Consider the following 15,255-nt stretch of genomic DNA (forward strand, 5'->3'; position numbering starts at 1 on the left):
ATGACTTTCAGGAATCTGTTTTTATATGGTGAGGTATAGTTTTATCACCTTGTGGAGTCTGTTGCCTGATCAGGCCTTCTTTGAAGGATTGACAAGAGAATTATATTGCTGTCACTGATAGCAATAGCTTAATGAAGACTCCAAACAAATCTTGTTCAGTTCAGAATTTGGGGTTTTAGCATTATTGGAAGAAATATTATTCTTTATTACTTACTTACTTTTAAATATATGAATGGGCTATGTGCATAAACATATACATAAGCAAAAACTGAGAAAAGCATAAGTATAGATAACCCAGTAGACTTTTATTTTGTGGCTGCTGCAATGTACAACTCATGAAAAAGAAGGAAAATAAATATGTATTGTGACATACCATTGAATTGGACTTTTTTCAATGATTTTTTTTCATTCATTTCCTTATTTAGGGCATTGAGAATATAGTTTCTTTAATTTATAACAAGTTGTCATAGCCTTTTTTTTAAAAAAAAAGATGGGAATACATCATTTTGCCTTCTGTTCCCCCCCCCATCTACATGAGATTTACAAAAGCAGTATAAACTTCCTTTCTAAATGTTATGCACTGAATTAAAAATGAAGCTAGGGTGCCATCTTGTGGATCTGAAGGCACAGTTTACTACAGTTTATTTTATTAAAGAAGTTCTTCAGTAGTTCCAATTACATTTTTTTCTCTCTTTCTAGTTCAGTCTCCCTGTTATTCTATTTTTAGTCTTTGGGATTAATAATTTAATTGAGAGTTAGTGGAAAAGGTATTTCCCCAAGGATGCAAATTCTGTCTTCAAAAATATTTTAAATTACTAAGAATGCAAAATAGTTCCTCTAATGTATATAGTGCAATGGATAATGATAATTTATTCTTTTGCAACTTGTTGGCAGTATCAAGCTAACATCAATTGAATTCTGCTTAAGTATATGACCATATTAAAGCATCCTGTCTTTAATATTGTCATGTTTTATATTTAATTAGTTTTTAAGTTTCTTTATAAACACATATGTAAATCACTGTAGGCTGCTTTGTTATTTTTCCCCATTATTACTGTTTTCCCTTTATCCATCTCTCTTCCCGAGAGTCCAAGCCAAATATCTGCTTCTTCTGAAGGTTAGATAATTATTGCTATGTTTAGGCTGATTGAGTTCATTCTTTGTGAACTAGTTTAGTCTTTGAAATACAATCCGAGGTATAGAATCAAGATCACATGAAGTATTAGTACCGCTTTATGAAACCCTAGTAAGATTACACATGGAATACTGCAACCAATTTTGTTCACTATACTACAAAAAAGATGTTGAGACCTTGGAAAAAGTTCAGAGAAGAGCAATTAAAATGATCAAAGGCCTGGAGAGTAAAACATACAAAGAACGGCTGCAGGACTTGGGTTTGGCTAGTCTAAAGAAAAGAAGAAAGGGGTGACATGAAAGCAGTATTCCAGTATTTGAGGGGTTGCCACAAAGAAGAGGGCGTCAAACGATTCTCCAAAGCACCAGAGGGCAAGATAAGAAACTGGTTGGAAACTGATCAAGGAGAGAAGCAACCAGGAATTAAGAAGAAACTTCCTAACAGTGAGGACAATTAACACATGGAACAGCTTGCCTTCAGAATTCGTTGGCGCTCCATCACTGGAAATTTTTAAGAAGAGACTAAACAGTCACTTGTCTGAAATGCTTGATCAGGGGCTGGATTAAGACCTCCAAGGTCCCTTCCAGTTCTATTCTATTCTAATTAGCCAATTATTTTTTGTATTTAGTTAAAATTTAATATGAAATCATATAAAAATCTATACAGAATGTGTACTTAAGACATATATGTACAGCATTGTAATTAAATATGTTTTTAAAAAGATACCCAGTAAAATAAACTTGGATAGAACAGACATGTACTGGAAATAGAATTTTATTGATTATGTACAGTAACTGAGTCATAATACACAACTTTAAATGATATTTTGCAAGCAACCTAGTTTTATGAAAAGTGTTATAAACTTATGCTAATCAAACCTACCTCACTAACTAGGTCTTTAGGGAAAGTCTACAATGTTTTATATTTAATTCTTGCTAGGAAGCTGTATAAGAATAACTTCCAACCTGTTTAGCTACTTTCTGCTTTGTAATTACCGTATAATGTGGGCTGTTTATTCATTCTTTTTTTTTTCTTTTTATTTACAGTCAGTCTGTCTCATATCACACAGCTGGTTCTCAGTCACAACAAGCTCACCGGTAAGTACATTTCTAAATATTTCCTTTCTTCCTCAGTGTAAATGAATTCCTGGCAATTAATTGATTTCAACATAGTTAAATATTACAGATTTTGTAAGTGGTCTCTTGTATTCTTGAATGTTTCCATGCTATTTTACTTGAAATTTCTTCCTGTTCAGTGTTCAACATTGTATTGACAGGAATTGTAGCACATTTCATTCAAGCAATAGCAATAGCACTTAGACTTATATACCTCTTCACACTGATTTCCAGCCCTCTCTAAGCAGTTTAGAATCAGCATTTTCCCCCCAACAATCTGGGTCCTCATTTAACCAACCTTGAAAGGATGGAAGGCTGAGTCAACCTTGAGCTGGTAAGGATCGAACCCCCTGGCAGTCAGCAGAATTAGCTTGCAATACTGCATTTTACCCTTTCGTGGATTACTACCTTGTCGTGGCGAAGGGGCTTGCATAATTCAATGAAACTATGAGCTATGCCATGGAGGATCACCTAAGACAGACAGGTCATAGCAGAGTTCTGACAAAATCCGTCCTGTCTCCAACCTTCGCTTCCTTGCGAAGGTCGTTGAGAGCGTGGTGGCACGACAGCTCCCTTTGAACCTGGAGGAAGCTGAATATCTAGATCCGTACCAATCGGGTTTCAGACCAGGGCACAGCACGGAGACGGCATTGGTCGCGCTGGTGAATGATCTCTGGTGGGCCCGAGATGGGAGCTCCCCGATACTCCCATATTACACCCCTCCTGCGTGAGCTGCATTGGTACCAGTTGCCCTCCGGGTGAGATTTAAGGTGCTGGTACTTACCTTTAAAGCCCTACATGGCTTAGGTCCGGGATACTTGCAGGACCATCTGCTGCCGGGAACAAATTCCCATCGTCCAGTACGCTCACACAGAGAAGGCCTCCTCAGGGTACCGTCAGCTAGGCAATGTCGGCTGGCGACCCCCAGGGGGAGGGCCTTCTCTGTGGGAGCACCAACCCTATGGAATCAGCTCCCCCCTGAACTTTGGATAGCCCAAAACCTCCAATCCTTTCGCCGCGGCCTCAAAACACACCTGTTCCACCAAGCTGACCTAGACTGACAGGCATTTTAATTAATTTATATTTAGTATTTTTAATTCATTTTTAAATTCTCTAATTTTTATTGCACTGATGTTCTCAATTTCATTTTATCTTGATTTATGTACTTATTATATGTTTTATTGTTAGCCGCCCTGAGTCCTTCGGGAGATAGGGCGGGATATAAATCCCATCAATAAATAAATAAATAAATAAATAAATAAATAAATAAATAAATAAATAAATAAATAAATAAATAAATAAAAAAATAAAATGTGATCCACTGGAGAAGGAAATGGCAACCCACTCCAGTATCTTTGCCATGAAAACCTCATGGACAGTACCAAAAGGAAAAAAGATATGATGCTGGAAGATGAGCCCCTCAGGTCTGAAAGTGTCCAATATGCTACTGGGGAAGAGCAGAGGGCTAGTACTAGTAGCGCCAGAAAGAATGAAGCGACTGGGCCAAAGCCGAAAGGACGCTCAGCTGTGGATGTGTCTGGTGGTGAAAGGAAAGTCCGATACTGTAAAGATTTTTTCTCCATAGGAACCTGGAATGTAAGATCCATGAATCAAGGAAAGCTGGACATGGTCAAACAAGATGACAAGACTGAACATCGACATCTTAGGAATCAGTGAACTAAAATGGACAGGAATGGGTGAATTTAATTCAGATGACCATCAGGTATACTACTGCGGGCAAGAATCCCTCAGAAGAAATGGAGTAGTTTTCATAGTCAATAAAAGAGTAGGGGGGGCGGAGCCAGCTGTCAGAGCGGGCGGCTGTGTGAACGGATTTCTCTGTCACACACATCCTCTCACCCGGTGTTCGTGGGGCTTTTCGGAGCCCCAGGAGGTCCTGTAGGGACAGCTGAAGTTGCAGGCGTCCCGGAGAACCTACAAGTGCGGCGGTTCTTGTCGGAGATCTGGAGAAAGCCTGATGCGAGCGAACTGGGGAGAAGGAGGCCAGTAATGGCTGACATGAAGGTCTGACAGAGGGAAGGAGCCAGCACGGAACTAGCGGTACAACGGTAGAACGGAGCTGACTGAAAGTATATCCGAATATTTATATTTGAAAATATTAGGCACTTGAGAAAGAGACACTGGCTTGAAGTGGCTGCCTCACGGAGAGGGAACAAGCGGCGATAGAAGCGCTGAGAGAAAGCGTTAGGCGAGAACGACAAGAAGAGGAAGCCAGGAAGTCATTTGACTGCAAACTAGCTGTGGAAACTGCTGTAAACTGTAACCTTGCCGTGAAACCAGACGAAACGACAGAAAAACAACAGGGCAAAGTTTACCTTTGGAGCCTCGGACACTGAGCCTTTGGAAATCAGGCGTGGAAAGTGATCTGTTTGGACAGTCCTGGTAAATTTTGAACTTCTGAAACTCTGCTTTACTTGCTACGGGTGGTTAATGGATCTAAGATGGAGTAATTGACATAGCAACTTAGTCACTGAAGTCTAGATAGTGGGACACCTACTGGTCTTTGGTGGCAGAGAAAGACACAAAAGGTGCCAATTTCTAAGCCGGAAATGAAATAAGAACGTGATTCTGAACATATCCAGATAAATATATTACATAATCTTATTATATAATCTGTTTAGCTGGTAATAGGTATCTGGCTGTAATTGTTACACATAATTTTTTGCTATATAGTTAAAAGGTTTATATAAGGTTAAAGGTACCAAATACTTGTAAAGCGCATTTTGCAACCTGGTTAAACATGACAAGTATTCCGGGTCTAACTAAGTCTAGCGCAGGGTAGAAAGCGACAACACAGGGGCAAGGGATGTCCTCAAGCCCTTCTAGTCAGAAATCCATAGAGGACATGTTGCAAAGGGAAAGATCAAATTCAAACTCTTTTAAAGATTTACATGCCCTCTTACAAAATATGCATGAGGCAATGACCAAAAACCATGAGGAGATGAAGAAAGAAATAGGTCAAATAAGAAACAATACTGGTGAACTTAAGGGGAAAATTCAAGCGATAGATGATGAATTTGAAGGGATCCAGCAACAATTAATTAAAAATGAACAAAGGCTACAAGACATGGAAGCTAGAATGGAAAAAGAGGAGAAGAGAGTTGATGATTTAAATGAAACACTACTTCAGGCAAATAAGGAGTTAGAGACAACAGTTATTTTTCTGGAAGCGGAAAAGGCTGCTCATTACCTACGTTTCCAAAATGTTCAAGAAAAAAGAGGGGAAGATTTGCTGGATATGATGGCAGAATTAATGGCAAAGGCACTTGGTTTAGGGAAGGAGGAAATGTTGGCGGAAATTGACGAAACATATAGGGTTCAAACTAATTACGCGAGGAGACACAATCTCCCTAAAGAAGTACATGTAAGACTGGTTAAAAAATCAATCCGGGATGAACTTCTGCACAGATCTAGAGAGGAACCAGTAAAGTTTCGTGGACAACAAATTACTATCCTTAAACAGATACCTAGAAGGATGAGGGATTTGAGACGTGGCTATCAATTTCTAACATCGAAACTGATTAGTGAAAATGTGAATTTTAGATGGTTAACTCCAGAAGGTATTTTAGTCACATGGCAGGATAGAAGGTACAGATTGGACTCGATAGAGAAGGCAGAATATTTTTATAAACTCCACTTTAATAGCCAGGATGAAGCAGAAGCAGAAGATCAAGATGGAAGGGAGGTAAGAGAAAGAGACACAAGACGGATAGTTATGGAAGGGAAAGCTTTAGGAGTAGAGGATAGAAGGAATAAACCTGGAGAGTAAACAGAGCTACATGGAGTCAGAGATAAGGATGCGAGAGAGCCCCGAATTACGAGATCTACAAAAACTAGAAATAAGTAAGATAAAGGGTGATGAGTGTAGAATTTTGTCTTTAAACATTAACGGATTAAACTCGCCAGTGAAAAGGCGGAAACTTTTTAATAAGCTCATCAACCAACAATTAGATATCGTTGCAATCCAGGAAGTTCACATAAAGGAACAACAAAAACATTTGCTAGCTCAACCAAAATTTGGGAACTTATTCGTTTCATTAGACCGACAAAAAAAAAAAAAAAGAGAGAGAGGGGTGGCATTATATGTAAATCAGAAATTGTCAGCCAAACAAATTTATAATGACAAAGAGGGTAGAATATTGATAGTTGAGGTTGAAATAAACCATAGGAAGGTGATGATGGTAGAGATATATGTCCCAAATTGCAATCAAGAACAGTTCTTTAAAACACTACACAATAAGATATGTAGCATTGATCATGATGAGATCTGCTTGCTAGGCGACTTTAATGCTATCTTAGATACGAATCTGGATTATATGGGCAAGACGATTAGGAAAAAGAAAAGAAGAACTTTACCGAGATCCTTTTTTAATTTGGCTAGAGACTTAAACATTCAGGATGTCTGGAGGGAGAGAAACCACAAGGCAAGACAATACACATATTACTCTAATCGGCATAACTCATGGTCTAGAATTGATATGGTATGGATGACAAAAAAATTAACACTGAAGTTGAAGAGGTGTATATTGAGACAGGTACTTGGGCAGACCATAACCCCATAAAATTTAGCTGAAAAGGTTCAAAAAAAATATCTAGATGGACCTTACAAAGATCAATCTTAAAAGAAGATGATTTTAAATCTAAGATGGAGAGAGAATTAAATCTTTTCTTCAAGGAAAATAAAGCCGAAGACACCTCTGTGCAAAATAACTGGGACACAGCCAAGGCAATAATGAGAGGGGTAGCGATGGCATATATGATAAATAAGAACAAGGGGAAAAAACAACAACGGAAAACGTTAGAAGGGGAATATAAAAGTTTAGAAACAATACTCAAACAAGACCCACAAAAAAAGAATATCAAACAAGCAATGGATTTGATTAAACATAAGCTTAATATTCTAGATAAAGAGAAACTAGCACAACAAATGAGAGGCATAAAACAAAACTTTTTTGAAAATGCAAATAAACCGGGCCGATGGCTCACATATAAATTGAAAAAACAAAAGGAGAAGAGCTGGATTAGTAAACTATGTGATGACAAAGGGAGAATACACTACCAGGAAGAGGAGAAAAAAAATATAGCCCAGGAATTTTATGAGCAATTATACAAAGAAGATAGCCAGGTAAGTGTGGAGAAAGTGGAGGAATGTTTCCAGAAAGCTAAATTACCTAAGGTCACAGAGGAAATCAGAAATATGCTGAACAATGAAATTAGGCTGTCCAAGGTGATAAAGGCTATTAATGAACAAAAAAACAATAAAGCATTGGGTCCTGACGGTCTCCCGATAGAAATTTACAAGGAACAACAAAATATTTTAGCACACTGGAGGTGTTTAATGCGGTATTAGAAGACGCAAGAACGCCTAAATCTTGGTCTGAGGCAAATATAGTCCTCATCCCGAAAGATAATACTGATCACACATTAATTCAAAATTATAGACCTATATCGCTACTCAATTCGGATTATAAGATATTCACATCAATTACAGCTGAACGACTTAAACGATTCCTGAATGACTTTATACATGTAGACCAGAATGGTTTCCTTGCTAAGAGGCAAACTAAACATAATATTAGAGTAATATTGGACACGTTAGAGTATTATGAATTACATAGCGGACAACAGTTGGCGTTACTATTCTTAGATACCCAGAAGGCCTTTGATAATGTAAAATGGTCATTTTTATATCAACAACTCAAGTTTATGGATACGGGTGAAAAATTTATAAATATAATTAGGGCAATCTACACTAACCAGGATGCAAAAGTAGTTATTAATGGGGAAACATCTAGGAAATTTCAAATTCAAAAGGGAACACGGCAAGGTTGCCCTTTATCTCCTCTGCTGTTCATACTGACCCTAGAGGTTCTAACGAGAACAATTAGAAATGACCCACAGATTAAAAGGATTAGCTATTAAAAAGGAAACTTTTAAACTCCAAGCATTTGCGGACGATCTGGTTTTTATTATGGAGGACCCATACCACACGGGACCAAAATTACTGGAAGAATTAATTAAATATGGTGAAGTTGCTGGATTGAGAATAAATAGAAATAAGACTAAGATGATTGTTAAAAATATGACTAATAAACAAAAAGAAAAACTGGCTGGAATCATGGACATAGAAATAGTTAAAAAATAAAATATCTAGGAATCAATATCACGGCTAGATGCACCTCACTTAAAGAAGATAACTATGATAAAATAGTGAAACAAATAAAAGGTTGTTCGAAGAACAAGTGAAGGACCCTATGTTGACTTGGGCTAAAAATCTGGGACATGGCATTCACCTTGATACATGGCAAACGCTCTGGGACAGAAATAAAAAAATAACATTGGCTTCATCTTACAAAGAAAACGTATTCAAAATGTTCTATCGATGGCATCTTCCCCCAGCACATTTAGCCAAAATGTATAAGAGAGTATCTCCCAAATGTTGGAAGTGCTCCAAAGAACTAGGTACATACTTCCATACGTGGTGGTCCTGTAGCAAATCACAAAGATTTTGGAAAATGATTTGGACATGGCTGAAAGAAATATTAAGACAGGAAGTTGAGTTTAGCCCAGAATTTTTTCTATTGGGCATGACAAAAGAGAAATATCCTAAAGACGAGTTGTATCTGACGATTCACATTATTACAGCAGCAAGAATGTCATTTGCACAAAATTGGAAAAGGAGTGAAATTCCAGTAGAAAATGAGGTAATAAGGAAAATTTGGGAATGCGCAGAAATGGACAAATTAACTCTGGAAATTAAAAATAAAGACCAATCAGGTTACTACAAAATTTGGAATAAATTTTATCTTTGGCGGGAACAAAAGGAAGGTCTCTTACAGATTGGTTGATTGTTCTAAGTATTGTATTATATTTAATTGATTTGTATCTTAAGTGTATTTAAGTGTATTTTATGTGTACATATATGTATATGAATATTGTAGACAAGAAGGTATGTCAGTCCGTTTGTACCGTGTCCAATGTTTTTAAATAATAAATTTAATAAAGAAAAGTTTTTTTAAAAAGAGTAGGAAAAGCAATATTGGGATACAATCTCCAAAATGGCAGAATGATCTCAGTTTGAATCCAAGGCAAACCATTCAATACCACAGTAGTCCAGGTCTATGCCCCAACCACTGGTACTGAAGAGGATAAAAGAGGTTCTATGAAGCTCTACAGGGACACGGTGGCTCAGTGGGTTAGGACGCTGAGCTTGTCGATCAGAAGGTTGGCAGTTTGGTGGGTCGAATCCTGAGTGCCGCATAACAGAGTGAGCACCTGTTACTCGTCCCAGCTTCTGCCAACCTAGCAGTTTGAAAGCACATAAAAATGCAAGTAGAAAAATAGGGACCACTACAGTGGAAGGTAACAGCGTTCTGTGCGCCTTTGGGGTCTAGTCATGCCGGCCACATGACCACGGAGATGTCCTCGGACAAACGCTGGCTCTTCGGCTTTGAAATGGAGATGAGCACCGCCCCCTAGAGTCGGAAATGACTAGCACGCATGTGCGGAGGAACCTTTACCTTTGCCTATGAAGCCCAAAAGCACCTTATAGAACTAACACCAAAAAATGATGTCCTTATCATGGGGGATTAGAATGCTAAAGTAGAAAGCCAAAAGATAACCAGAATAACAGGCAAGTTTGGCCTTGGAGTACAAAATGAAGCAGGGCACAAGCAGACAGAATTTTGTCAAGAGAATACGATGGCAAACACTCTTTTTCAACAACCCAAGAGACGGCTCTAACACAGAAATCACCAGATGGTCAACAGAGAAATCAGATTGACTGTGCTCTGCAGCCAAACATGGAGAAGCTCTATACAGTCAGTAAAAACAAGACCAGGAGCTGACTGTGGCTCAGACCATGAGCTTCTCGTTGCAAAATTGGAGCTTAAACTGAAGAAAGTAGGGAAAAGCACTAGGCCACTCAGGTATGAACTAAATCATATCCCTAATGAATATACAATAGAGGTGACAAATAGATTTAAGGAATTAGATCTCATAGACAGTGCCTGAAGAAGTGTGGATGGAGGTTCACAACATTGTACAAGAGGTAGCAACTAAAACTATCCCAAAGAAACAGAAATGCAAGAAAGCAAAATGGCTGTCTGAGGAAGCTTTGTAAATGGCTGAGGAAAGGAGGGAAGTGAAAGGCAAGGGAGAAAAAGAAAGATACATACACCCAATTGAATGCAGAATTCCAGAGAATAGCTAGAAGAGATAAGAATGCCTTCTTAAGTGAACAGTGCAAAGAAATAAAAGAAAACAATAGAATAGGGAGGACCAGAGATCTCTTCAAAGAAATTGGAGAGATCTAGGGAACATTTCATGGAAAAATGGGCATGATAAAGGACCAAAACGGCAGGGGCCTAACAGAGGCAGAAGAGATTAAGAAGAGGTGGCAAAATTACACAGAAGAACTATACAAGAACGAGCTTAACTTCCTTGTTAACCACGATGAGGTGGTCACTGATCTCGAGCCACACATCCTAGAATGTGAAGTGAAGTGGGCCTTAGGAAAGCTGAGTAACAACAAAGCTAGTGGAGGTGACAGTATTCCAGCTGAGCTTTTGAAAATCTTGAAAGACGATGCAGTAAAAGTGCTACACTCAATTTGCCAGCAAATTTGGAAAACTCAACAGTGGCCACAGGATTGGAAAAGATCAGTTTACATTCCAATTCCAAAGAAAGGCAGTGCCAAAGAATGTTCAAACTATCGCACTGTTGCACTCATTTCTCATGCTAGTAAAGTTATGCTTAAAATCCTACAAGCTAGTCTCCAGTAGTATGTGGATCGAGAACTACGAGAAGTACAGGCAGGATTTCGAAGAGGCAGAGGAACTAGAGATCAAATTGCCAACCTATGCTGGATCATGGAGAAAGCTGGAGAGTTCCAGAAAAACATCTACTTCTGCTTCATTGACTATCAAGCATTTGATTGTGTGGATCACAACAAACTGTGGCAAGTTCTTAAAGGGATGAGAGTACCAGACCATCTTTTTTGTCTCTTGAGAAACCTATATGCGGGTCAAAAAGCAACAGTGAAAACTGGACACGGAACCACTGATTGGTTCAAATTTGGGAAAGGAGTCCGGCAAGGCTGTATACTGTCAAGCTGCCTATTTAACTTATATGCAGAGCATATCATGAGAAAGGCAGGGCTAGATGAATCAAAACCTGCAATTAAGATTGCTGGGAGAAATATCAACAACTAAGATATGCAGATGTTACCAATCTAATGGCAGAAAGTGAAGAGGAACTAAAGAGCCTCTTGTTGCGGATGAAGAAGGAGAGTGCAAACATTGGCTTGAAATTTAAGATTAACAAAACTTAGATCATGGCATCCGGCCCTCTCAATTCCTGGCAAATAATTGGGGAAGAAATGGAGGTAGTGACAGATTTTATTTTCCTGGGCTCCAAGATGGGGACTGCAGCCAAGAAATTAAAAGATACTTGCTCCTGGGGAGGAAAGCCATGGCAAATCTAGACAGCACACTAAAAAGCAGAGACATCACCCTGCCAACAAAAGTGTGTATAGTCAAGGCCATGGTCTTCCCAATTGCAATGTATGGCTGTGAAAATTGGACCATAAGAAAGGCTGAGTGCCAAAGAATTGAGGCCTTTGAACTATGGTGCCGGAGAAGACTCCTGTGAGTCCCTTGGACTGCAAAGCATTGAAACCGGTCAGTCCTAGAGGAGATCAACCCTGACTGCTCTTTAGAAGGCCAGATCCTGAAGTTGAAACTCAAATACTTTGGCCACCTAATGAGAAGGAAGGACTCACTGGAGAAGAGCCTAATGCTGGGAAAGATTGAGGGCAATAGAAGAAAGAGACGACAGAGAATGAGGTGGCTGGATGGAGTCACTGAAGCAGTAGGCGTGAGCTTAAATGGACTCCAGAAGATGGTAGAGGACAGGAAAGCCTGGAGGAATGTTGTTCATGGGATCACGATGGATCGGACACGACTTGGCAACAACAACTGCATTTTAACAATTGTACCACCATAATGTTGTCAACACTGAAACAGCAAGTTAATATTTAATATATTGCAGAAATCATCTTTTCAATTAATTTGCAATTAATGTTTTATAATCCTTTAAATCTAATTTTTGCACTAATGGAAACTTTCCTCCCTCTATTAAATGGGAAGGGAGCTGAAGGTTACCCTTTCCACCTAAAGCTTACTGCTTTTCCTTATGTAAACTAGCAGGTTGGGAGATTAGATCCAGAGTGGTCTGATACGTTTCAGGTATGAGTGTATGTACGTATATATATTTTTTAATAGCTTGTGATAGTTTCTGAATTGTGTGGTATGTTAAACATATTTTCATATTTGTATCCACATAATTATATATAATGAATTTTGAGACTATTAGTAGTATTGTTTTATTGGTACTTGAAGCTTAAATTTATTTTAATGTAGAAAGTATTCCGTGGTTATTAGATTATTTTTGTATGTTATTTAAATGTAATATATTTTGTGCTAACTATACATTTCTTAATAATACTGTATTTGTTTGTGTATATATAGTGTAAAATGTTTATTTTTAAAAAAATTCAAACTGTTGAAGATGATGTGTGTAGATTAAACAGCAAACATGACCAGATAAAGTAATTTTAGTTTATTGTAAAACTACAGTAACAACATCATGCAATTCTGAAAGTACAATTGTCCCAAATTAATATTTGCAGCCTGAGAACTTAGGTAATCTTCTTTTGAGCTCCTGCTCACCAACTAGCAGCTGTGGGCTATGCTGTCTCTTAACTGACCATTCCCTAAACAGCATCTCTTAACCCCATCTCCTATGATCTTTTCCATATAATATTACATCTTCCACAAGTACACAAGGGTTGTTGTCTGCAGAAGGAAAGCCTTTATGTGTAAGGTTACATACAAGCACTCATTGTCAGCCTGACTAGGTAGAGCAGACAAATCAACTCTACAGAAAGGTTAAAATTACTTTTATTGAGATGAGCTATAATAAATCAATATTGGATTGATTGGATAATCTTACATTTCCCTCAGCTTATGGTTCCCTGAATTAGGGCAATATCCGTTTGAGTTCTTCAGACGTTTTCTGTCTGTTGTAGACTTAAAATATGTTTTGCCCTGCACTGGCAAGAGAGCTTGCATATATCTCCACCAGCGTCATCTTCCTTTCTATACACAGATAGAGGATGGTTCAGGATTATACATAAATCAGTTTGTATGGGTGTATAGTAATGTACCATTTTATGCTATATATGAAGGCTCCTCTGCTGCAAGCAATCATACTGTATTTGTGTATACTATATACAAGGGACCACTTGTTCATCATTGCTTTCATAGCAAGCAGTTTACATAAACACATGGGCTTTAGAGATAGGTATATTTTGATCTGACTTAGAAAAAGGTATGCAAAAACATTTATGATTACATAATGGTTTGTGATTTTTTTTTTATTTTTTATTTTACTTCCCAAAACAAGGCAATACTTGAAAGGAAGGAATGTCTTCTTTCTGTTGTCACATTGTTGATGTAGAAAACATTATCAGAGATTAATTGGATAGCAAAGATTATAGCAGGATGTGCAATCCTCCACTATTCTCAAGGGGAGTTCTCTGGGAATAATGGATATGAAAACAATTGTTTTCACATGATAAAGAGATGTTAAGGATGGAATAAACATGGGGTGCACCCAAGAAACTCTTCACATTTCTGCTAAAAAAATTGCTACTGCCTTTCAGCAGGTTCATCATAGCCCCTAGATGTGGGAGAACCACAGATGAAATTCTGAGGCCATGTGCTGTCTGTGAGTTTCCCATTCCTCTACTGTAATTTATTCAATTGTGTCAGTGAATTCATTAGATATTCTGTGTTTTCACTCTGTAAGGATCCTCAAGCTGGTGAGCTCACTAAAAGGCTGGAAATATAAATCATTCACCTAGATGACAAAATCTTCATTTCAGGCAAAAAATAAATTTCCCCCTAAATTTAAGATTTTTGTGATGGCTTCTCTGTCATCTGTTAGTTGTACTATTAAGTGTTTAAATATATTTTATTCTAAATCATACTTTTGAAACTTCTTGTAAGACACATGGAAAAAATGTTGCAAGATAGACTGCAATCCAGCTAAACAGTAAATAAAAATAAATAGTGTGTCTCACTATTAATAAAAGACTGGATTTCAGTTTTCTTATTTGTCACATTTGGCATTCTTGACCTAATCCCTTAAAAAGATACAATTAATTGTCTGAGCAGATTGTTATCAAAATGACTAGGGAAAACAATGTCAGTGACATTTGATGTGCTTCACTAAGGTCATATTAGCATCTCATACTAGTTTTCTGGCTTATAAATGAGCATGCTTGCTTTGTTGTTCCACTGTTTATAGTAAATATGTCCATTTTCTATGGTGGTAAATTATTCATGAAAGGTAAGCAGGTGCCCAGTGTTTTCTACAGTTAGTGTTTGCAGCCTGACAAAAATCAGCAAGCTTTATCACTACAGTAAGTCATTGCTTCTTGCATTCAAGTTGTGCTACTACTTCACCGTTTTATTTATTTTAGCATGTTTTTTTTACATTTCTATCCATAAACCTGTATAAATAAGATATACCTGTGTTCTATAGGAGTATGCATAAGACAACAGTCTATGCCTCAAAGTCTTTGGCTAGGGAGGCTTGTCAAGTGAATGTGTCCTTCTAATTCTGAGCCACCCCTGGACTCATCTGAGCAAAGACTGGAAATATCCAGAAAGCAGGGGGGAATTTGGCTTTGGAGGAGTGAGTGAGAATCTTCTTGTATTGAATAAAAAATTGAACTCCCAGTTCAAGCTCCCTTTTTCCTATTGTTTCATGGAATGAAAGTACCAAGGTGCCCTAGGCAAGAATGGAAATGTTAACGGTGTTGAGACGGGTTGTATGGGGAAGGGGGACAAAACAATTCCTGTCTCCCTTCTATAAGCCCATGGTTAAAATGAAAGTGAGGGAGAATTTTTTTATTAG

General features: G+C 37.9%; 1 protein-coding gene across 3 annotated transcripts in view; it reads left to right on the plus strand.

Moving 5' to 3' along the window:
- Positions 1–15,255, plus strand: part of RSU1 (Ras suppressor protein 1) — a 119,262-nt gene that overhangs the window by 12,201 nt on the left and 91,806 nt on the right. For all 3 annotated transcript variants that reach the window (XM_083377422.1, XM_083377423.1, XM_083377424.1), the window contains one exon: positions 2,182–2,232. In XM_083377422.1, the coding sequence (XP_083233548.1) occupies positions 2,182–2,232 (51 nt within the window). The remainder of the gene's footprint in view (positions 1–2,181; positions 2,233–15,255) is intronic.

This window comes from Vipera ursinii, assembly GCF_947247035.1.
Source record: "Vipera ursinii genome assembly, chromosome: Z".
NCBI lineage: Eukaryota > Metazoa > Chordata > Lepidosauria > Squamata > Viperidae > Vipera > Vipera ursinii.